Here is a 25492-nt window from a genome sequence, read left to right on the forward strand (position 1 = left end):
TGTATACTTCTGACTTCAACTGTACTTTCTCCACTCTTCCTCCTCATCCTGGCTTTCCCTTCCTCCTCCACCCCCTCCTGGCTCTCCCTTCCTCCTCCTCATCCCGGCTCTCCCTTCCTCCTCCTCCCATACTCTCCCCTTCCCAGCTCTCCATCCTCACCTCCTCCTCCCGGCTCTCCCTTCCTCCTCCCCCCATCCTCTCTCCTTCCCAGCTTCCCCTCTCCATCCTCACCTCTTCCTCCTCCTGGCTCTCCCCCATGTGTTTTTCCTGATATAGGATCTTCTTCATCTTACGGTACTGCAGGTTGTCCAGCTCCCTCACCGCGTCCTTGGTCCTCTGGATCAGATCCATGAGGACCCGCGGGGGGCGCTCCAGACGTACAAAGTCATGCTGGGGAGAAAAGAGAGTTTACAGGTTAGAGCAAACTAGGGGGGTTTGCCTGATATGAAAATGGGGTCGCGGGAGAATTTAAAAAAATCCTGATTTAAAAAAAATATATATATTTATCAAAACAGGGTAGCCTAGTGGTTAGAGCGTTGGACTAGTAACCGGAAGGTTGCAAGTTCAAACCCCCGAGCTGACAAGGTACAAATCTGTCGTTCTGCCCCTGAACAGGCAGTTAACCCACTGTTCCTAGGCCGTCATTGAAAATAAGAATTTGTTCTTAACTGACTTGCCTAGTTAAATAAAGGAAAAATTAAAAAAATATATATTATAATATCGTCTTTGTATATCAATCATTTGAATGTGGTTAACCTTAAACATGTAAAATGATTCAAATCTAAAAGGTGAAATTCAACCAGAAAGCACCCTTAGAAAGCACCCTTAGATCATGGGAAAAGGTGGCACTTAACCGTTGCACTTGAATCATTCCCATGGTGAATGGCAAGGCCTGCTACGCTATGACACCACACACTATTGCAGAGACTTCGATACGAGCAACTGTATTTGGTATGGGGAAAACAATGTGGAGAGTCAAAAGGCACATACACTCATTTCTATATCATGAGTTGAAATAAAAGATCCCAGAAATGTTTCACACACACAAAAAGCTTGTCTCTCTCAAATTCTGTATACACATTTTCTTACATCCCTGTTAGTGAGCATGTCTCATTTGCCAAGAGAATCATTCCACCTGACAGGTGTGACATATCAAGAAGCTGATCAAAACGGCATTTGGTATTTTATTAGGATCCCCATTAGCTGTTGTAAAACCATGATTATTACACAGGTGCACATTGGGCAGTTTTGTAACAACACAATGCCATAGACGTCTCAAAATGTTGAGGGAGCGTGCAATTGGCATGCTGACTGCAGGAATGTCCACCAGAGCATTTGCCAGAAAACGTAATATTCATTTCTCTACCATAAGCCGCCTCCAAATTCATTTTAGAGAATTTGGCAAGGTGTCCAACCAGCTACACAACAGCATACCATGTGTAACCACGCCAGTCCAGGACCTCTACATCCGGCTTGTTCACCTCTGAGATTGTCGGAGACCAGCCACTCAGACAGCTGATGAAACAACCAAATAATTTCTGCACAAACTGTCAGAAACTCTCTCAGGGAAGCTCATCTGCATGCTCGTCGCCCTCACCAGGGTCTTGACTTGACTACAGTTCGGCGTCGTAACAGATTTCAGGAGGCAAATTCTCACCTTTAATGGCCACTGGCATGCTGGAGAGGTGAACTCTTCATGGATGCATCCCGGTTTCAACTGTACCGGGCAAATGGCAGACAGCGTGTATGGCGTTTTGCAGGCGAGTGGTTTGCTAATGTAAATAGTGTCCCATGGTGGCGGTGGGGTTATGGTATGGGCAGGCATAAGCTACAGACAACGAATGCAAGACCCCATGTCGCAAGGATTTGTACACAATTCCTGGAAGCTGAAAATGGTCCAATAGCCTGCATACTCAACAGACATGTCACCCATTGATGTTTGGGCTGGTCTGGATCGACGTGTACGACAGCGTGTTCCAGCTCCCGCCAATATCCAACAACTTCACACAGCCATTGAAGAGGAGAGGGACAACATTCCACAGGCCACCATCAACCGCCTGATCAACTCTAAGCAAAGGAGATTTGTCATGCTGCATGAGGCAAATGGTGGTCACAGATACCTATATCTGTATCTGTGACCGATTTCCTTACATGAACTGTTGCATGTTGCGTTTAGATATGGGATCAGAGCAGGACAATGCTCTATTCCATTCCGAGGCATAGTAGTTATCGAGGGGGAGTGTTGGAAAGATTTTTCGCATTGAGAGAATAACTGTTGTCATTCACAATGGACGTATAAAAACAGACTTGGCCGACTTTCTTTGTAATGAAAATAAAATGTGTCTCCTTGCCTATGTAACATACATATTTGGTCAACTGAATGAACTGAATGCAAGCATGCAGGGGAAATACAAAACCATTCTACAGATGAGTGACTGAATCAGTGGATTCAGATTATATCATTCTTATTGGACAGAGTCTTTTAAAAGCGAGCCATGCCCCCTACCCTCGGCTGTGCATGTTTCTAATAGAAAACAGCATCAGTAAGTGTCCCACATGAGTGATGACTGCTCACCTCCAACACCTGAAAGGGCACTTTGGGACCTACTTCCTAATTCGTTTGACTGTGACCCTGGCTCAGTCGACATGCCGGTAAGTGAAATTAAACAGCTGATCGAGCCGTTATGTGACTGAATACATTCACGGGTCACTACAGAGGAATTTTGGTTCATGACTCAAAGGGAATAAATACCCTGTCAGGTTCACCATGCTGCGTTCAAAACAACTGGGAACTGGGAACTCTGAAATCTCAGAATTCCAACGTCAGTGTGTTCAAGACAACTGGGAAATCTGAATCTTGGGCCTCTTTCTAGAGCTCTGACTTTCCAACCTTAAGATCACTGACATCATGTTTCCACCTTGTATTTTTCAGAGTTCCCAGGTGTCTAATAGCACCATAAAACGGACGTTAACCTTCACCAGCTCATATCTATGTGAAGCTGGATTCAGTACTCTTGTCTGCATTAAAACTAAATATCCATCCAGGTTGGATGTGACCGCAGAGTTAAGGTGCGCTCTGTCGACTGCCCAGACTTTGAGAAGCTCTGACGCGACTTGCATCAAGAACATCTATCTCATTAGTGGTAGTGAGATAGTGACTGTCATAGCCCCACATTAAAAGTACGTGATGGTGAGTTGAAAAGACAATTGACTTCCATAGCCCCAAATAAAAAAGATAACATTGGCTGTTAATTCCATAATGTTTTTCACATGGTTGGGGTCGCGAGAATTTTCAGATATCAAAATGGGGTCGTGGGCCAAAAAAGTTTGGGACCCCTGAGTTCGAGGTCAGGGTCCATGAGGACCGTTGAGATTGGTGTTTTGGGGGAACTATTTAATGAAGTTGCCAGTTGAAGACTTGTGAGGCGTCTGTCTCAAACTACAGTGGGTGCGAGACCTGGAGAGGCCTACAAGCCACAGTACCTCGCACCCACTGTGAAATTTGGTGGAGGATCGGTGATGACCGGTTAAGTGTGCCTTGAAGTTGTTTTTAAATCACTGACTGTCACCAGCAAAGCAACCCCACACCATCACACCTCCTCCTCCATGCTTCATAGTGGGAACCACACATGCGGAGATCATCCATTTACCTACTCCAAAAATCTCAAATATGGCCCAAAAGGACAGATTTCCACTGGTCTAATGTCCATTGCTTGTGTTTCTTGGCCCAAGCAAGTCTCTTCTTCTTATCGGTGTCCTTTAGTTGTGGTTTCTTTGCAGCAATTCAACCATGAAGGCCTGATTCACGCAGTCTCCTCTGAACAGTTGATGTTGAGATGGGTCTGTTACTTGAACTCAGTGAACCATTTATTTGATTGCAATTTCTGAGGCTGGTAACTCTTATTAACTTATCCTCTACTGCAGAGGCAACTCTGGGTCTTCCTTTCCTATGGCAGTCCTCATGAGCCAGTTTCATCATAGCGCTTTATGGTTTTTGCAACTGCACTTGAAGAACCTCCAGTTTGACTGACCTTCATGTCTTAAAGTAATGACAGATAGTAATTTCTCTCCGCTTATTTGAGCTGTTCTTGCCATAATATGGACTTCGTATTTTACCAATTAGGGCTATCTTCTGTATACCATCCCTACCTTGTCACAACATTAAGAAGGAAAGAAATTCGACAAATTAACTTTTATCAAGGCACACCTGTTAATTGAAATGCATTCCACGTGACTACCTCATGAAGCTGGTTGAGAGAATGCCTAGAGTGTACAAAGCTGTCATCAAGGCAAAGGGTGGCTACTTTGAAGAATCTCATATATAAAATATATTTTGATTTGTTTAACACTTTTTTGGTTATGATTCCATATGTGTTATTTCAGAGTTTTGATGTCTTCACTATTATTCTACAATGTAGAAAATAGTACAAATAAAGAAAAACCCTGGAATGAGTAGGTGTGTCCAAACTTTTGACTGGTACTGTACATATCAATACATGTGATTTCTATCTGAAAGAAAATCTCTATTGTCCATTGGTCACTAGAGGGCGCCTGTGGGTTATTCAACCTAGATAAGAGTCCCTATCTAGGTTTATAGCAGGGATACATCCTATATAGACTAAAGGACATATGGGACAGAGCGGTAGCCCGCCTCCATTGATTTTGTTAGTCATTCTCACTCAGATATCATACTGACATGGCATAAGTCAATACTAAATGTGGACAATTGCAGGAAATTAGCTAAGGAATTGCAAAAATGTCTCTCCACGGGTAGAATTGCATGAAACGGGTAGGATTGCATGAAACGGGTAGGATTGCATGAAACGGGTAGGATTGCATGAAATGTGTTATAAAATTGCAGAAAACTTGCTTTAAAACTGCACATTTTCTCTACGTCCCATGGAAAAATGATCCACCGTCAAGAGGCGGACAACTAAAATGTTTTGCCGTGAGGTAGGGGGCCCACCAACCAATTCTTGCTTTGGGCCCCCAAAAGGCTCAAGCCGCCACCCACCCACACACAACAAAATATTTTCTAAATGAAATGTGATGTATGCAATGCCTGTGTGTCTCCATGCACACCTATCTGACAGATACTGGCTGGATAATGTAATGTAAAGTACTCTCTCATTCAGCAGCACACTGATGACATCATACTCTGGAAATAGAGATGACACATTTTCCCGTTTTCAAACAAACGGACGGAGAGAGAGAAAGAGAGAGAGAGAGAGAGATGGAGAGAGGGACTGAACAAGTGAGTGAGAGAATGAGAGCTCCCATGGACCAGGGGGCTTGGAGAGAGAAGGGGAAAAGGAGAGAATGAGATACATTTGCGGTTTTCTTTTTGGTTGTGTTTCACATTATTTTGTGCCCAGTAGAAATGAATCATAAAAAATGTATCGTGCCACTTTTATAGTAAATAAGAATATAATATGTTTCTAAACACATCTATGTTAATGTGGATGCTACCACGATTACAGATAATCCTGAATGAATCGTGAATAACGATGAGTGAGAAAGTTAGACACACAGATTTCATAACCCTAAAATATGCTAACCTCTCACTGTTACAATAATAGAGCGTCTGTAATTTTCTCACTCAGTGGAAGTGGAACCTGAAGGGAAAGCATCTGTTGACAGCACAGGGGCACAGATTAGTGACCTGACTCCTAAAGAGGGGCGGCGGGCAATGAGCGTGTGTGTTTTAATTAGGGGCTCGAGGGGCAGTGATGTGGATACCCCCTGCCCGACTCAGATTAGGAGGAAGTTGCCTACTAGACACTGGCCCAAGGTCAGCCTCACTAATAGTTAAGGTTATAATAATTAATTAAGGTCAGGATTTGGGGGAGGAAAAGCTGATCCTAGATCTCCACCTAAAGGTACACATACACCCAGAGCTCCAGACTAGCCCCCCCACTGTCTCATCCCCTCCAGCCTACTAACCCCTACACTCCCTGGGCAGCCAGATAAAAAATGACAAGCCCCCTGGCTGGAACCCCGGAGAGTGAGAGTGACAACTAACCAAGAACGTAAAACCCTTAGCAGGCAGTTCGGACCTGTCGGCCAAACAAACTAAAATATCTCCATTACACAGCCAGGCGCACAATGAACACAACATGCACAAATTAACACACAAAATCAAATACAATTATTGGTCACATACACATATTTAGCAGATGTTATTGAGGGTGTAGCGAAATGCTTGTGTTCCTAGATTCAACAGTGAGGTAATATATATCAATATATATAGTGCCTTGCGAAAGTATTCGGCCCCCTTGAACTTTGCGACCTTTTGCCACATTTCAGGCTTCAAACATAAAGATATAAAACTGTATTTTTTTGTGAAGAATCAACAACAAGTGGGACACAATCATGAAGTGGAACGACATTTATTGGATATCTCAAACTTTTTTAACAAATCAAAAACTGAAAAATTGGGCGTGCAAAATTATTCACCCCCCTTAAGTTAATACTTTGTAGCGCCACCTTTTGCTGCGATTAAAGCTGTAAGTCGCTTGGGGTATGTCTCTATCAGTTTTGCACATCGAGAGACTGAAATTTTTTCCCATTCCTCCTTGCAAAACAACTCGAGCTCAGTGAGGTTGGATGGAGAGCATTTGTGAACAGCAGTTTTCAGTTCTTTCCACAGATTATCGATTGGATTCAGGTCTGGACTTTGACTTGGCCATTCTAACACCTGGATATGTTTATTTTTGAACCATTCCATTGTAGATTTTGCTTTATGTTTTGGATCATTGTCTTGTTGGAAGACAAATCTCCGTCCCAGTCTCAAGTCTTTTGCAGACTCCATCAGGTTTTCTTCCAGAATGGTCCTGTATTTGGCTCCATCCATCTTCCCATCAATTTTAACCATCTTCCCTGTCCCTGCTGAAAAAAAGCAGGCCCAAACCATGATGCTGCCACCACCATGTTTGACAGTGGGGATGGTGTGTTCAGCTGTGTTGCTTTTACGCCAAACATAACGTTTTGCATTGTTGCCAAAAAGTTCAATTTTGGTTTCATCTGACCAGAGCACCTTCTTCCACATGTTTGGTGTGTCTCCCAGGTGGCTTGTGGCAAACTTTAAACAACACTTTTTATGGATATTTTTAAGAAATGGCTTTCTTCTTGCCACTCTTCCATAAAGGCCAGATTTGTGCAATATACGACTGATTGTTGTCCTATGGACAGAGTCTCCCACCTCAGCTGTAGATCTCTGCAGTTCATCCAGACTGATCATGGGCCTCTTGGCTGCATCTCTGATCAGTATTCTCCTTGTATGAGCTGAAAGTTTAGAGGGACGGCCAGGTCTTGGTAGATTTGCAGTGGTCTGATACTCCTTCCATTTCAATATTATCGCTTGCACAGTGCTCCTTGGGATGTTTAAAGCTTGGGAAATCTTTTTGTATCCAAATCCAGCTTTAAACTTCTTCACAACAGTATCTCGGACCTGCCTGGTGTGTTCCTTGTTCTTCATGATGCTCTCTGCGCTTTTAACGGACCTCTGAGACTGTCACAGTGCAGGTGCATTTATACGGAGACTTGATTGCACACAGGTGGATTGTATTTATCATCATTAGTCATTTAGGTCAACATTGGATCATTCAGAGATCCTCACTGAACTTCTGGAGAGAGTTTGCTGCACTGAAAGTAAAGGGGCTGAATAATTTTGCACGCCCAATTTTTCAGTTTTTGCTTTGTTAAAAAAGTTTGAAATATCCAATAAATGTCGTTCCACTTCATGATTGTGTCCCACTTGTTGTTGATTCTTCACAAAAAAATACAGTTTTATATCTTTATGTTTGAAGCCTGAAATGTGGCAAAAGGTCGCAAAGTTCAAGGGGGCCGAATACTTTCGCAAGGCACTGTATATACATACTACCTCAACCAGCCTAACTAACCGGTGTCTGTATGTAGCCTCGCTACTTTTATAGCCTCGCTACTGTATATAGCCTGTATTTTTAATGTTGTTTTATTTCTTTACCTACCCATTGTTCACCTAATATCTTTTTTTGCACTATTGGTTGGAGCGTGTTAGTAAGCATTTCACTGTAAGGTTGTATTCAGCGCACGTGAAAAGCGCACGTGAAAAATAAACTTTGATTTGATGGGACAAATTTCTTCAGCCGCCTGAGGTTGAAGAGATGCTGTTACGGCTTCTTCTGTGTGGGTGGACCAATTCAGATCGTCGGTGATGTGTACGCGGATTTGCACCTTCTCCACTGAAGTCCCATCGATGTGGATAGAGACATGCTCTCTCTGCTGTTTCCTGAAGTCCACGATCAGCTCCTTCATTTTGTTGACGTTGAGGTTATTGTCCTGGCACCACTCCACCAGGGCTCTCACCTCCTCCCTGTAGGCTGTCTCGTCATTGTTGGTAATCAGGCCTACAACTGATGTGTTGTCTAAAAATTGGATAATTGAGTTTAGGCATGCATGGCCACGCAGTCATGGGTGAACAGAGAGCACAGGAGGGGGCTGAGCATGCACCCTTGTGGGGCCCCAGTGTTGAGGATCAGCGAAATGGAGGTGTTGTTTCATACGTTCACCATCTGGGGGTGGCTGAAGTACCGGACCCAGTTGCACAGGGTGGGGTTCAGACACAGGGCTCCGAGCTTAATGATGAGCTTGGAGGGTACTATGGTGTTGAAGGCTGAGCTATAGTCAATAAACAGCGTTCTTACATAGGTATTCCACTTGTCCAGATGGGATAGGGAAGTGTGCAGTGCGATGGCATCGTCTGTGGACCTATTGGGGCGGATATGCAAATTGAAGTGGCTGTAGGGTGTCAGGTAAGGTAGAGGTGATCCTTAACTAGCCTCTCAAGGCACTTCATGACAGAAGTGAATGCTACGAGACAATAGTCATTTAGTTTAGTTACCTTTTCTTTCTTGGGTACAGGAACAATAGTGGACATCTTGAAACAAGTGGGAACAGTAGTCTGGGATAGAGAAAGATTGAATATGTCCGTAAACATTCCAGCCAGCTGGTCTGTGCATGCTCTGAGGACGCGGCTAGGGATGCAGTCTGGGCCGGCAGACTTGCGAGGGTTAACACGTTTCAATGTATTTTTCACGTCCGCCACGGAGAACGAGAAGCAACAGTCCGTGGGAGCGGGTCGCGTTGGTGGCACTGTGTTATCCTCAAAGAGGGCGAAGGTGTTTAGCTTGTCCGGGAGCAAGACGTCGGTGTCCTCGACGTGGCTGGTTTTCCCTTTGTAATCCATGATTGTCTGCAGACCCTTCCACAGGCTCGTGTCTGAGCCGTTGAATTGCGATTCCACTTTGTACTGACATTTTGCCTGTTTGATTGCACTATAATAACTACACTGTTTGTATTCAACCATATTCCCAGTCACCTTGCTATGGTTAAATGCGGTGGTTTGCTCTTTCAGTTTTGCGTAAATGCTCCCATCTAGCCACGGTTCCTGATTTGGGTAGATTCTAATATTCACAGTGGGAACAACATCCGCTATACACTTCCTGACGAACTCAGTCACCATGTCAGTGTATACATCAATGTTACTCTCAGAGGCTAGCCGGAACATATCCCAGTCTGAGTGATCAAAATAATCTTAAAATCATGGATTCCGATTGGTCAGACCAGCAATGAATAGACCTTAGCACGGATACTTCCTGCTTGAGTTTCTGGTATATGGGAAGGGATGAGCAAAATTATGATCTGATTTGCCCAAGGGAGGGCGGGGGAGGGCCTTGTAGGCATCCCAGAAGTTGGAGAAGCAGTGCTCGAGTGTTTTAGCAGCGCAAGTACTAGAGTCAATGTGTTGATAAAACTTCGGTAGCGTTTTCCTTAAATTTGCTTCGTTAAAATCCCCAGCTACAATTAATGCGGCCTCAGGATATGTGGTTGCACAAAGTCCAGTGTAGTTCCTTGCGGGCCATCGTGGTATCGGCTTGAGGGGGAATATACACTGCTGTGACTACAACCGAAGATAATTCTCTTGGGAGGAAATAGGGTCGGCATTTGATTGTGAGGTATTCTAGGTCAGGTGAACAAAAGGACTTGAGTTTCTGTATGTTATCACAATCACACCATGAGTAGTTAATCATGGAACATACACCCCCTGCCTTTCTTCTTCCCGGAGAGTTCTTTATTCTTGTCTGCGCGATGTACTGAGAACCCAGCTGGCTGTATGGACGGGCACATTAGATCCCGAGAGAGCCATGATTCCGTGAAACAGAGTTATGTTGTATGTTACAGTCCCTGATGTTTCTCTGGAAGGAGATCCTCGCCCTGAGCTCATCTCCTTTATTATCCAGAGACTGAACATTAGCAAGTAATATATTCGGAAGCGGTGGATGGTGTGCACGCCTCCTGAGTGGGACTAGAAGTCCACTCTGAATACCTCTTCTCAGCCGGATCTTGTAGCGGCCTCTGGGATAAGTTAAATTGCCTTTGGAGGTAAGAACAAAGGATCCAATTTGGGAAAGTCGTATTCCTGGTTGTAATGGTGGTGAGTTACCGCCGCTCTGATATCCAAAAGTTCTTTCAGTCTGTATGTAATAACACAAAAAACATTCTGGGCTAATAATGTAAGAAATAACACACAAAAAAAAACAAATACTGCAAAGTTGCTAGAAGCAGAGCTGCCATGTCTGTCCGAGCCATCTTTGTCTTACACACACGCACATGCACACAATGAACACAGGTGAGCACAGTGTATTGGCAGATCAGGACGTACAAATGACAAAGACTGTGTGACTGTGCTTTTGTGCTCTAACTCATGGGGGTCTATGGGGGCTGACTTCAGCTTTCATTGTGCGTCAAGGGAGCTTGGTCAGAATGTTTAGTGAGTCCACAGATAGGCAAGCTTACACTTGAAGCTTTATCAACATCTAACACGAGGTGTAGCACAGCAAAACATGTAAAATAGTTCAAACACACTAAACAACAAAACCCTAACCCCTGTGGAACCAGTGTGTGTGTGTGTGTATGTGTGTGGAATAACCGCTGTGGAATCTTTGATTAATATTTTCTCTAGAGCTGTGGGAGGCAGTGAGTCATCGATATGCATCCAAAATGGCACCCTATTCCCTACTTAGTGCACTACTACCCACAGGGCTCTGGTCAAAAGTAGTGCACTATATAGTGAATAGGATACCATTTAGGATTCACACATCCAGATGGTCTTTGAGAGACTGACACAGGAAGTGAGGTGTCAGAAATAACAGGAAGTGCACTCACTCTCAGCAGCTCCCCAGACGAGGGTCTGTCCTGAGGAATTTTGAGGAGGCAGCAGTCAACGAAGCTCCGGAAGGGGTCCGACCTCGAAGAAGGATAGAGGGGTTGAGAGGTGGAGCAGAGGGACGGAAGAAAACAGAATGCAACAATGATTAAGCCAGGCACTATAGGCAATAGTAGTCAACATCCACTTTCCCACCTTTCAAACCAGAGTCAGGGCCAAGCGGTGCTTCTATAGTTATTCACCATGTTTGACAGTGTTATTGAAAGTCCATCATCAAACTCTTTGCATGGGTACATCATACAGTCCACATAGTTTTCTAAATGTTCTACTAGTCTTAGCTCTGGGAGAAACAAGCATAAAGACATAAAGCTGTCACTTTCAATCATCTGTCAAAGTGTCATACATTCAGTAGTATACACAGAGTCAGGGTTAAGAGAGCACCTGTATTGCTTGTCAACATGACTAACGCTGCATGGTGATGTTTCTGCTAGTTTCAGCTCTGAGAGACTATGTTAATGCCAGAGGCCTGTTTGAAACACATCCAACAACACACTGACATGGGGGCACCCATAGAAATAAATGAATAGAAAATCAAACTCTCATTTCTTGGAGAGTGAGCGCTACTTGTGAATCTGCTTGCTTAAGGTTTCACAACTGCCACATTGACTCCTACACTGGAGAACAATGAGTAGCACTGTTCAGTACGGAACATGGACGATGAAAAAACACTTTCACCTTCAGGAAAATCCCCTTGTAAAGAGTGACGTATGCTGCCACTTGTTTCAGCTGTAGTATAAGGAACTGTATTTGTTGAAAGGAATGTATTCCTAGAGCCATATAAGTCCTATATCTATCTTGGGTCAAGTAGAGTACAAACTACCACCTTTATGGTGTGATACTACTGTAAAGTGGGTGTAGTGCCATGTCATTGTGTTGACATGTAGAGTAATATTCGACTGGATCTTCCTTCTATGCCAGTCATTACACCATCAGAAAGGGGGGGGGGGGGGCTAGTGTGATTGCTGCCTGTCTTTCTGCATCCATCTTCCTTCTTTCATTCCATCCTCCCGTCTCTCCCCTTGCCTCGCTCCCTCCATACCATCTGTCTGTCTCTCTCCATCCCTCTCCATCCCTCTCTCCCTGCCTCGCTTTCCTCCATAACCATCCATCTATCTGTCTCTCTCCATCATCCCTCTCTCCCCTCCTCTCATCCTGCCTCGCTTCCTCCATAACCATCCATCTATCTGTCTCTCTCCATCATCCCTCTCTCCCCTCCTCTCATCTTGCCTCGCTTCCTCCATAACCATCCATCTGTCTGTCTCTCTCCATCATCCCTCTCCCCCTTCCTCTCCTCCTGCCTCGCTCCCTCCATACCCATTTGTCTGTTTGTCTCCCTCCATACCATCTGTCTGTCTCTCTCCATCATCCCTCTCTCCCATCCTCTCTCCCCCTTCCTCTCTTCCTGCCTCGCTTCCTCCATAACCATCCATCTATCTGTCTCTCTCCATCATCCCTCTCTCCCCTCCTCTCTTCCTGCCTCGCTCCCTACATACCCATTTGTCTGTTTGTCTCCCTCCATTCCTCTCTCTCCCTGCCTCGTTCCCTGTCTATGTCTCTCCATCCCCCTCTCCGTCCTACGGAGTGTGGTTTGGTGAATGGTAGATTACAGTAGAAGCCTGTGTACTTGAGCCTGATTCTTTAAATAGGCCTCAGCTAGGCCCCTCAGGTAATTACATAACATACACTATATATACAAAAGTATGTGTACACCCCTTCAAATTAGTGGATTTGGCTATTTCATCCACACCCGTTGTATAAAATAAATCACACAGCCATGCAATCTCCATAAACAAACATTGGCAGTAGAATGGCCTTACTGAAGATCTCAGTGACTTTCAACTTGGCACCGTCATAGGATGCCACCTTTCCAACAAGTCAGTTTGTCAAATTTCTGCCCTACAAGAGCTGCCCGGGTCAACTGTAATTGCTGCTATTGTGAAGTGGAAACGTCTAGGAGCAACAATGACTCAGACGCGAAGTGGTAGGCCACACAAGCTCACAGAACGGGACCACATAGTGCTGAAGCGCCTAGGGCATGAAATAATGTCTGTCCTTGGTTGCAACACTCACTAACAAGTCCCAAACTGTCTCTGGAAGCAACGTCAGCACAATAACTGCTCGTTGGGAGTTTAATGAAATGGGTTTCCATGGCCGAGCAGCCACACACAAGCCTAAGAACACCATGCACAATGCCAAGTGTTGGTTGGAGTGGTGTAAAGATCGCCACCATTGGATTATGGAGCAGTGGAAATGCGTATTCTGGAGTTATAAATCACACTTCACCATTTGGCAGTCCGACGGATGAATCTGGGTTTGGCGGATGCCAGGAGAATGCTACCTGCCCGAATGCATAATGCCAACTGTAAAGTTTGGTGGATGAGGAATAATGGTCTGGGGCTGTTTTTCATGGTGTAGGGGGCTAAGCCCCTTAATTCCAGTGAATGGAAATCTAAATGCTACAGCATACAATGACATTCTAGATGATTCTGTGCTTCCAACTTTGGGGCAACAGTTTGGGGAAGGCCCTTTCCTGTTTCAGCATGATAATGCCCCCGTTCACAAAGTGAGATCCATACAGAAATGGTTTCTTGAGATCGGTGTGGAAGAACTTGACAGGCCTGCACAGAGCCCTGACCTCAATCCCATCGAACACCTTTGGGATGAATTGGAACGGTGACTGCGAGTCAGGCCTAATCACCCAACATCAGTGCCCAACCTCACTAATGCTCTTGTGGCTGAATGGAAGCAAGTCCCCTCAGCAACATTCCAACATCTAGTGGAAAGCCTTCCCAGAAGAGTGGAGGCTGTTATAGCAGCAAAAGGGGGACCAACTCCACATTAATGCCCATGATTTTGGAATGAGATGGTTTACGAGCAGGTGTCCACATACTTTTGGTCATGTAGTGTACTTTGACTGGGAATTCCAGGGTTGCGAAAGGTTGTGTGTGTGTGTGTGTGTGTGTGTGTGTGTGTGTGTGTGTGTGTGTGTGTGTGTGTGGTCAAACAGCTCAGTGGAGGGATGGTGATTACTTACCACTCGTTAGACTGTAGCGTGGGAGAGTCGTTCTGGGCAATGTGATATAAGGCACTCATAGCATTCATGTTGAACAGCGGAGGTTTCCGTTCCGCTATGGAGGGGGAGAGAGAGTTAGGAGGGAGTTTATATCTGGTTGACCAATAGGAAAGATAAGATATACTACTGACCTAGTAATTCCCATTATCTGTCTGTTTATATATAAGTGTCAGTGAGTGAGTGCAATTTCACATGCAGTGTCTGAAATAGATAAATCACATGAAAAACAGGACTGAGCAACAATGTGAAGGAGTGTCATTCCTCTCGCCAGATGGTGTAGCTACAGTTGAAGTCGGAAGTTTACATACACTTAGGTTGGAGTCATTAAAACTCGTTTTTCAACCAGTCCACAAATGTCTTGTTAACAAACTATAGTTTAGGACATCTACTTTGTGCATGACACAAGTAATTTTTCCAACAATTGTTTACAGACAGATTATTTCACTTCACTAATTCACTGTATCACAATTCCAGTGGGTCAGAAGTTTACCTACACTAAGTTGACTGTGCCTTTTAAACAGACATCATTTGAGTCAATTGGAGGTATACCTGTGGATGTATTTCAAGGCCTACCTTCAAACTCAGTGCCTCTTTGATTGATATCTTGGGAAAATCAAAAGAAATCAGCCAAGACCCCAGAAAGATAAATTGTAGACCTCCACAAGTCAGGTTCATCCTAATTTCAAAAAACTTGAAGGTACCACATTCATCTGTACAAACAATAGTACGCAAGTAAATACCATGGGACCACGCAGCCGTCATACAGCTCAGGAAGGAGACGTGTTCTGTCTCCTAGAAATTAACGTACTTTGGTGCGAAAAGTGCAAATCAAATCCCAGAACAACACCAAAGGACCTTGTGAAGATGCTGGAGGAAACAGGTACAAAAGTATCTATATCCACGGTAAAAACGAGTCCTATATCGACATAACCTGAAAGGCCGCTCAGCAAGGAAGAAGCCACTGCTCCAAAACCTCTATAACAAAGCCAGACTATGGTTATCAGTTGCACATGGGGACAAAGATCGTACTTTCTGGTCTGATGAAACAAAAATAGAATTGTTTGGCCATAATGACCATGGTTATGTTTGGAGGAAAAAGGGTGAGGCTTGCAAGCTGAAGAACACCATCCCAACCGTGAAGCACGTGGGTGGCAGCATCATGTTGTGGAGGTACTTTGCTGCAGGAGGGACTGGTACACTTCACAAAATAGATGGCATCATGAAGGAGGAAAATTATGCGGATATATTGAAGCAACATCTCATGACATCGGTCAGGAAGTTAAAGCTTGGTCACAAATGGGTCTTCCAAATGGACAATGACCCCAAGCATACTTCCAAAGTTGTGGCAAAATAGCTTAAGGTCAACAAAGTCAAGGTATTGGAGTGGCCATCACAAAGCCCTGACCTCAACCCTATAGAAAATTTGTGGGCAGAACTGAAAAGGCGTGTGCGAGCAAGGAGGCCTACAAACCTGACTCAGTTACACCCGCTCTGTCAGGAGGAATGGGCCAAAATTCACCCAACTTATTGTGGGAAGCTTGTGGAAGGCTACCCAAAACGTTTGAACCAAGTTAAACAATTTAAAGGCAATGCTACCAAATACTAATTGAGTGTATGTAAACTTATGACCCACTAGAAATGTGACGAAATAAATAACTTCTGAAATAAATCACTCTCTCTACTATTATATTCTGACATTTAACATTCTTAAAATAAAGTGGTGATCCTAACTGACCTAAGACAGGGAATTTTTACTAGGATTAAATGTCAGGAACTGTGAAAAACTGAGTTGAAATGTATTTGGCTAAGGTGTACGTAAACTTCTAACTTCAACTGTATATGTTTGACATTCTGAAGCAGGCCAAAACAGTAGGTTATCCTAACAAGTAATGATGCCTCCTGATATGTCCAAAATAATTTCTACACTAGAAGCTGAGAGGGTTAGTTGCAGGCTTTCTGCTCAACAGGGAGTCAAAGAGGAGAAACCTCCTACCAATGCTCTGACTAAGAGCATCTGCTTAACGACTAAAATGTAAATGTAATTAATAAAGTAACGCAGTCCTATGCAGGTGATTCCCAGTAAAACAGAAGTACGCTAACTCAACCAGTTCTACACAGGTGATTCCCAGTAAAACAGGAGTATGCTAACTCAACCAGTTCTATGCAGGTGATTCCCAGTAAAACAGAAGTATGCTAACTCACCCAGTTCTACACAGGTGATTCCCAGTAAAACAGGAGTATGCTAACTCAACCAGTTCTACGCAGGTGATTCCCAGTAAAACAGGAGTACGCTAACTCACCCAGTTCTACACAGGTGATTCCCAGTAAAACAGGAGTACGCTAACTTACCCAGTTCTACGCAGGTGATTCCCAGTAAAACAGAAGTACGCTAACTCACCCAGTTCTACGCAGGTGATTCCCAGTAAAACAGAAGTACGCTAACTCACCCAGTTCTACGCAGGTGATTCCCAGTAAAACAGAAGTACGCTAACTCACCCAGTTCTACGCAGGTGATTCCCAGTAAAACAGAAGTACGCTAACTCACCCAGTTCTATGCAGGTGATTCCCAGGGACCAGATGTCTATCTTCCCTTCGTACTGACCCTCATCCATGGCTAGGATCACTTCTGGAGCCATCCTGGAACACACAGATGGACGTGCACAGGTGTTAGCGGTGGTGGTACTGTCCAGTCAGGTGTTAGTGGTGGTGGTGGTACTGACCAGTAAGGTGTTAGTGGTGGTGGTGGTACTGACCAGTAAGGTGTTAGTGGTGGCGGTGGTACTGACCAGTAAGGTGTTAGTGGTGGTGGTGGTACTGACCAGTAAGGTGTTAGTGGTGGTGGTACTGATCTGACCAGTCAGGTGTTAGTGGTGGTGGTGGTACTGACCAGTCAGGTGTTAGTGGTGGTGTTGGTACTGACCAGTCAGGTGTTAGTGGTGGTGTTGGTACTGACCAGTCAGGTGTTAGTGTTGTGTTAGGTACTGATCAGTCAGGTGTTAGTGGTGGTGTTGGTACTGACCAGTCAGGTGTTAGTGGTGGTGTTGGTACTGACCAGTCAGGTGTTAGTGGTGGTGGTACTGACCAGTCAGGTGTTAGTGGTGATGGTGGTACTGATCGGTCAGGTGTTAGTGTTGTGTTAGGTACTGACCAGTCAGGTGTTAGTGTTGTGTTAGGTACTGACCAGTAAGGTGTTAGTGTTGTGTTAGGTACTGATCAGTAAGGTGTAAGTGTTGTATTAGGTACTGACCAGTAAGGTGTTAGTGGTGGTGGTACTGACCAGTAAGGTGTTAGTGGTGGTGGTACTGACCAGTCAGGTGTTAGTGGTGGTGGTGGTACTGATCGGTCAGGTGTTAGTGTTGTGTTAGGTACTGACCAGTCAGGTGTTAGTGTTGTGTTAGGTACTGATCAGTAAGGTGTTAGTGTTGTGTTAGATACTGACCAGTAAGGTGTAAGTGTTGTGTTAGATACCGACCAGTAAGGTGTACGTGTTGTGTTAGGTACTGACCAGTAAGGTGTTAGTGTTGTGTTAGGTACTGACCAGTAAGGTGTACGTGTTGTGTTAGGTACTGACCAGTAAGGTGTTAGTGTTGTGTTAGGTACTGACCAGTAAGGTGTTAGTGTTGTGTTAGGTACTGACCAGTAAGGTGTTAGTGTTGTGTTAGGTACTGACCAATAAGGTGTTAGTGTTGTGTTAGGTACTGACCAGTAAGGTGTTAGTGTTGTGTTAGGTACTGACCAGTAAGGTGTTAGTGTTGTGTTAGGTACTGACCAGTAAGGTGTTAGTGTTGTGTTAGGTACTGACCAGTCAGGTGTTAGTGTTGTGTTAGGTACTGACCAGTAAGGTGTTAGTGTTGTGTTAGGTACTGACCAGTAAGGTGTTAGTGTTGTGTTAGGTACTGACCAGTAAGGTGTTAGTGTTGTGTTAGGTACTGACCAGTAAGGTGTTAGTGTTGTGGTGGTGGTACTGACCAGTAAGGTGTTAGTGTTGTGTTAGGTACTGATCAGTAAGGTGTTAGTGTTGTGTTAGGTACTGATCAGTAAGGTGTTAGTGTTGTGTTAGATACTGACCAGTAAGGTGTAAGTGTTGTGTTAGGTACTGATCAGTAAGGTGTTAGTGTTGTGTTAGATACTGACCAGTAAGGTGTAAGTGTTGTGTTAGGTACTGACCAGTAAGGTGTTAGTGTTGTGGTGGTGGTACTGACCAGTAAGGTGTTAGTGTTGTGTTAGGTACTGACCAGTAAGGTGTTCCTACGAAGGAGTTGGCAGGAGAAGCTATAGAGGCAGAGCCGAAGTCTGCCAGTTTGACCAGGCCAGGCTCTGTTAGCAGGATGTTTCCAGCTTTTACATCTCTAGAGAGCGCGAGAAAGAGAGAAGGGACAACATGGTCAGGGTGGTGGGATATTGTTAGGACACATTATGTAGCCTTTATAAAGGATTCATGAATGCACAAATAAAGACGGACACCGTAAAGTGTTACAATATGTTTGTAGTATACTTTTCTTTCTTTGTTATTTATTTATCTATGATATATATCCAAAAAGCACACGACAGAAGCTCAACTCCAGGAAGAATGTGGTTGAAACGTTGTGAATAACAACTCCAGATTATTAATAAAGACATTTCCTTGAGCACAGAAAACAGTGAGAGGACACTTGTAAAGTCTACTTTTGAGGCATAAAACCTTACAATTAATTTATGAAATTCTGTAGGGAATCATTTTTATTTAAGACATTTTGTCCTCAACTTTTGAACATTTTAATCAGTGACATAACGACCTGTAGTAAAACGATGCTTGCCAGAGAATTTAGGGCTTGGGAATTACTACTGTAATAGTGGATGCCTATCCTATTTGTGTATAATAAAAGAGTAGCACGTGTATTTATGGGAGCATAGTAAAATGATACGGGCTTCAGCACGTAATACCATTTTCCGTTAGTGACGTTCAAGAGGGCTTGTTGGAATGCACATGGAACTGAGATAAGGATTGCCAGATATAACCGCTCTGATACAGTTCTCTGATAACGTTATTATTACCTAGCTGTGAAAACAGACACCACTTATCGTCTCAGCATCAGTTCAAATTTTGTTGTCGAGGAACATTTTAAATGTGGAAACACTCACCTGTGAATCATATTACGGGAATGTAGGTAAGCCAGTCCCTGCAAGGCACCATGGGTTATGGCAGCAATTTCAACCTCTTGGAGCGGTTTCTTATGAACTAGAGAGGATAGAAAAATAAAACAGAAGGGGAAAACCATCAGAGCTATCTAGAGACACAGGGTACAGTAATCTGCCCTTCCTGATTTACACACAGCCACAAACAACCCCAACAGCATCTGCCTATTGGGTAAAGGGTTGGGATATTAGGGTTATAAAAAACATTCAGGGCTCTGGTAGAACTATAGCCTGGTCCCAGATCTGTTTGTGCCGTCTTGCTAACGCAATGACTATAGAGAGGTGTTAAGACAGAGCAAACAGATCTGGGACCAGGCTAGTAGAGCGAAGCCTTGCCAAGGAGTCAAATGGCAAAGTGGAACTACAGTGGAGAACTATCAACAGCACTTCACACACACACACCACCATGGCTGTTTAAAATGGTATCCATGACAGCCAGGATGGGACACAAACACAAGTGCTATATATATAGAGAGAGATATATATATATACAGTGGCTTGCGAAAGTATTCGGCCCCCTTGAACTTTGCGACCTTTTGCCACATTTCAGGCTTCAAACATAAAGATATAAAACTGTATTTTTTTGTGAAGAATCAACAACAAGTGGGACACAATCATGAAGTGGAACGACATTTATTGGATATTTCAAACTTTTTTAACAAATCAAAAACTGAAAAATTGGGCGTGCAAAATTATTCAGCCCCTTTACTTTCAGTGCAGCAAACTCTCTCCAGAAGTTTAGTGAGGATCTCTGAATGATCCAATGTTGACCTAAATGACTAATGATGATAAATACAATCCACCTGTGTGTAATCACGTCTCCGTATAAATGCACCTGCACTGTGATAGTCTGAGAGGTCCGTTAAAAGCGCAGAGAGCATCATGAAGAACAAGGAACACACCAGGCAGGTCCGAGATACTGTTGTGAAGAAGTTTAAAGCCGGATTTGGATACAAAAAGATTTCCCAAGCAGCACTGTGCAAGCGATAATATTGAAATGGAAGGAGAATCAAACCACTGCAAATCTACCAAGACCTGGCCGTCCCTCTAAACGTTCAGCTCATACAAGGAGAAGACTGATCAGAGATGCAGCCAAGAGGCCCATGATCACTCTGGATGAACTGCAGAGATCTACAGCTGAGGTGGGAGACTCTGTCCATAGGACAACAATCAGTCGTATATTGCACAAATCTGGCCTTTATGGAAGAGTGGCAAGAAGAAAGCCATTTCTTAAAGATATCCATAAAAAGTGTTGTTTAAAGTTTGCCACAAGCCACCTGGGAGACACACCAAACATGTGGAAGAAGGTGCTCTGGGCAGATGAAACCAAAATTTTGGTAACAATGCAAAACGTTATGTTTGGCGTGAAAGCAACACCCTGAACACACCATCCCCACACACCATCCCCACTGTCAAACATGGTGGTGGCAGCATCATGGTTTAGGCCTGCTTTTCTTCATCAGGGACAGGGAAGATGGTTAAAATTGATGGGAAGATGGATGGAGCCAAATACAGGACCATTCTGGAAGAATGATGGACTCCTGATGGAGTCTGCAAAAGACCTGAGACTGGGACGGAGATTTGTCTTCCAACAAGACAATGATCCAAAACATAAAGCAAAATCTACAATGGAATGGTTCAAAAGTAAACATATCCAGGTGTTAGAATGGCCAAGTCAAAGTCCAGACCTGAATCCAATCAAGAATCTGTGGAAAGAACTGAAAACTGCTGTTCTGTAACGGTCTTCTAGGTGTGAAGGAGAGTCGGACCAAAATGCGGCGTGTAGATTGCGATCCATGTTTATTGTGACTATAGCAACATGAATCCAAATACAAACAGTGCAAAATAATAAACGTAATGAAAACCGAAACAGCCTAAACTGGTGCAAACTAACACTAAGGACAATCACCCACAAACACACAGTGAAACCCAGGCTACCTAAATATGGTTCCCAATCAGAGACAATGACTAACACCTGCCTCTGATTGAGAACCATATCAGGCCGGACATAGAAATAGACAAACAAGACATCCAACATAGAATGCCCACCCAGTTCACGTCCTGACCAACACTAAAACAAGGAAAACACACACGAACGATGGTCAGAACGTGACAGTACCCCCCCTCCAAGGTGCGGACTCCGGACGCACAACTTAAACCTATGGGGGAGGGTGTGGGTGGGCATCTGTCCGCGGTGGCGGCTCTGGCGCTGGACGTGGACCCCACTCCATAACAGTTTTAGTCCACCTCCTTAGCGTCCCTAGATAGGTGACCCTTCTTAATGACAGCTCGGGACAGAGGGTCAGCTCGAGACAGAGGGGCAGCTCGGGACAGAAGTAGCTCGGGACTGATGGGTAGCACAGCACTGAGAGGAAGCTCAGGCAGGTAGTTAGATCCGGCAGATCCTGGCCGGCTGGCGGTTCTGGCAGATCCTGGCCGACTGGCAGATCTGGAAGAGTCTGGCCGACTGGCAGATCTGGAAGAGTCTGGTCGACTGGCAGATCTGGAAGAGTCTGGTCGACTGGCAGATCTGGAAGAGTCTGGTCGACTGGCAGATCTGGAAGAGTCTGGTCGACTGGCAGATCTGGAAGAGTCTGGTCGACTGGCAGATCTGGAAGAGTCTGGTCGACTGGCAGATCTGGAAGAGTCTGGTCGACTGGCAGATCTGGAAGAGTCTGGTCGACTGGCAGATCTGGCTGCTCCATGCTGACTGGCAGCACTGGCTGCTCCATGCTGACTGGCGGCCCTGGCTGCTCCATGCTGACTGGCGGCCCTGGCTGCTCCATGCTGACTGGCGGCCCTGGCTGCTCCATGCTGACTGGCGGCCCTGGCTGCTCCATGCTAACTGGCAGCTCTGGCGGCTCCTTGCAGACTAGCAGCTCTGGCGGCTCCTTGCAGACTAGCAGCTTTGGCGGCATCCTGCAGACAGGCAGCTCTGGCGGCTCCTTGCAGACTGGTAGCTCCTTGCAGACTGGCAGCTCTGGCGGCCCCTGGTTGACTGGCGGCGCTGGCGCTGGGCTGACTGACGGCACTGGCGGCCCCTGGCTGACTGGCGGCACTGGCGGCCCCTGGCTGACTGGCGGCACTGGCGGCCCCTGGCTGACTGGCGGCACTGGCGGCCCCTGGCAGACGGGCGGCACTGGCGGCTCCTGGCAGACGGGCGGCGCTGGCGGCGCTGGGCAGACGGGCGGCGCTGGCGGCACTGGGCAGACGGGCGGCACTGGCGGCGCTGGGCAGACGGGCGGCACTGGCGGCGCTGGGCAGACGGGCGGCACTGGCGGCGCTGGGCAGACGGGCGGCACTGGCGGCGCTGGGCAGACGGGCGGCACTGGCGGCGTTGGGCAGACGGGAAGCTCCGATGGCGCCGGGCAGACGGGAAGCTCCGGCAGAGGCGCCGGGCAGACGGGAAGCTCCGGCAGAGGCGCCGGACAGGCGGGAGGCTCCGGCAGAGGCGCCGGACAGGCGGGAGGCTCCGGCAGAGGCGCCGGACAGGCGGGAGGCTCCGGCAGAGGCGCCGGACAGGCGGGAGGCTCCGGCAGAGGCGCCGGACAGGCGGGAGGCTCCGGCAGAGGCGCCGGACAGGCGGGAGGCTCCGGCAGAGGCGCCGGACAGGCGGGAGGCTCCGGCAGAGGCGCCGGACAGGCGGGAGGCTCCGGCAGCGCTGGAGAGGAGGAAGGCTCTGGACGGATGGGCCGGAGAGACAGCCTGGTACGGGGAGCTGCCACCGGAGGGCTGGGGTGTGGAGGTGGTGACGGATAGACCGGGCCGTGCAGGCGCACTGGAGCTCTTGAGCACCGAGCCTGTCCAACCTTACCCGGTTGAATGGTCCCGGTCGCCCTGCCAGTGCGGCGAGGTGGAATAGCCCGCACTGGGCTATGCAGGCGAACCGGGGACACCGTGCGCAAGGCTGGTGCCATGTAAGCCGGCCCAAGGAGACGCACTGGAGACCAGATGCGTAGAGCCGGCTTCATGGCACTTGGCTCGATGCCCACTCTAGCCCGGCCGATACGCGGAGCTGGAATGTACCGCACCGGGCTGTGCACCCGCACTGGGGACACCGTGCGCTCCACAGCATAACACGGTGCCTGCCCGGTCTCTCTAGCCCCCCGGTAACCACAGGAAGTTGGCTCAGGTCTCCTACCTGGCGTAGCCATACTCCCTGTTAGCCCCCCCCCAAGAAATTTTTGGGGCTGACTCCCGGGCTTCCATCCACGACGCCGCGCTGCCTCCTCGTACCAACGCCTCTCCGCTTTCGCCGCCTCCCGTTCTTCCTTGGGGCGGCGATACTCTCCTGGCTGAGCCCAAGGTCCTTTACCGTCTAATTCGTCCTCCCATGTCCATACCTCCTCGCGCTGCTCCTGCTGCTGCTTTTTCCTTTGCCCATTACCACACCGCTTGGTCCTGTTGTGGTGGGTGATTCTGTAACGGTCTTCTAGGTGTGAAGGAGAGTCGGACCAAAATGCGGCGTGTAGATTGCGATCCATGTTTATTGTGACTATAGCAACATGAATCCAAATACAAACAGTGCAAAATAATAAACGTAATGAAAACCGAAACAGCCTAAACTGGTGCAAACTAACACTAAGGACAATCACCCACAAACACACAGTGAAACCCAGGCTACCTAAATATGGTTCCCAATCAGAGACAATGACTAACACCTGCCTCTGATTGAGAACCATATCAGGCCGGACATAGAAATAGACAAACAAGACATCCAACATAGAATGCCCACCCAGTTCACGTCCTGACCAACACTAAAACAAGGAAAACACACACGAACGATGGTCAGAACGTGACATGTTCACAAATGCTCTCCATCCAACCTCACTGAGCTCGATCTGTTTTGCAAGGAGGAATGGGAAAAAATTTCAGTCTCTCGATGTGCAAAACTGATAGAGACATACCCCAAGCGACTTACAGCTGTAATCACAGCAAAAGGTGGCGCTACAAAGTATTAACTTAAGGGGGCTGAATAATTTTGCACGCCCAATTTTTCAGTTTTTGATTTGTTAAAAAAGTTTGAAATATCCAATAAATGTCGTTCCACTTCATGATTGTGTCCCACTTGTTGTTGATTCTTCACAAAAAAATACAGTTTTATATCTTTATGTTTGAAGCCTGAAATGTGGCAAAAGGTCACAAAGTTCAAGGGGGCCGAATACTTTCGCAAGGCACTGTATATATAAACTCAGCAAAAACGTCCTCTCACTGTCAACTGTGTTTATTTTCAGCAAACTTAACATGTGTAAATATTTGTATGAACATAACAAGATTCAACAACAGACAAACTGAACAAGTTCCACAGACATGTGACTAACAGAAATGGAATAATATGTCCCTGAACAAAGAAGGATTCAAAATCTAAAGTGTTAGTCAGTATCTGGTGTGGCCACCAGCTGCATTAAGTACTGCAATGCATCTCCTCCTCATGGATTGGACCAGATTTGCCAGTTCTTGCTGTGAGATGTTACCCCACTCTTCCACCAAGGCACCTGCAAGTTCCTGGACATTTCTTGAGGGAACGGCCCTAGCCCTCCCCCTCCGATCCAACAGGTCCCAGATGTGCTCAATGGGATTGAGATCCGGGCTCTTTGCTGGCCATGGCAGAACACTGACATTCCTGTATTGCAGGAAATTCCGCACAGAATTAGCAGTATGGCTGGTGGCATTGTCATGCTGGAGGGTTATGTCAGGATGAGCCGTCAGGAAGGGTACCACACGAGGGAGGAGGATGTCTTCCCTGTAACGCACAGCGTTGAGATTGCCTGCAATGACAACAAGCTCAGTCCGATGATGCAGTGACACACCGCCCCCAGACCATGACGGACCCTCCACCTACAAATCGATCCCCCTCCAGAGTACAGGCCTTGGTGTAACGCTCATTCCTTGTAAGATAAACGTGAATCCGACCATCACCCAGGTGAGACAAAACCACGACTTGTCAGTGAAGAGCACTGACGTTGTTGCCGGTGAT

The 25492-nt window shown here is 46.1% G+C and overlaps 1 protein-coding gene across 2 annotated transcripts in view; it reads right to left on the reverse strand.

Annotated features, from left to right (window-relative positions):
- Positions 1-25492, reverse strand: part of LOC110535115 (serine/threonine-protein kinase TAO3) — a 160073-nt gene that overhangs the window by 34128 nt on the left and 100453 nt on the right. For both annotated transcript variants that reach the window (XM_036936323.2, XM_036936324.2), the window contains exons 7-12: positions 19462-19558; positions 18576-18689; positions 16886-16977; positions 14302-14395; positions 11207-11288; positions 233-391 (exon numbers count right to left, since the gene is read on the reverse strand). In XM_036936323.2, coding sequence (XP_036792218.2) covers positions 233-391; positions 11207-11288; positions 14302-14395; positions 16886-16977; positions 18576-18689; positions 19462-19558 — 638 coding nt within the window. The remainder of the gene's footprint in view (positions 1-232; positions 392-11206; positions 11289-14301; positions 14396-16885; positions 16978-18575; positions 18690-19461; positions 19559-25492) is intronic.

Source organism: Oncorhynchus mykiss, chromosome 11 (genome assembly GCF_057628025.1).
Source record: "Oncorhynchus mykiss isolate SJ-2025 chromosome 11, ASM5762802v1, whole genome shotgun sequence".
Lineage (NCBI taxonomy): Eukaryota > Metazoa > Chordata > Actinopteri > Salmoniformes > Salmonidae > Oncorhynchus > Oncorhynchus mykiss.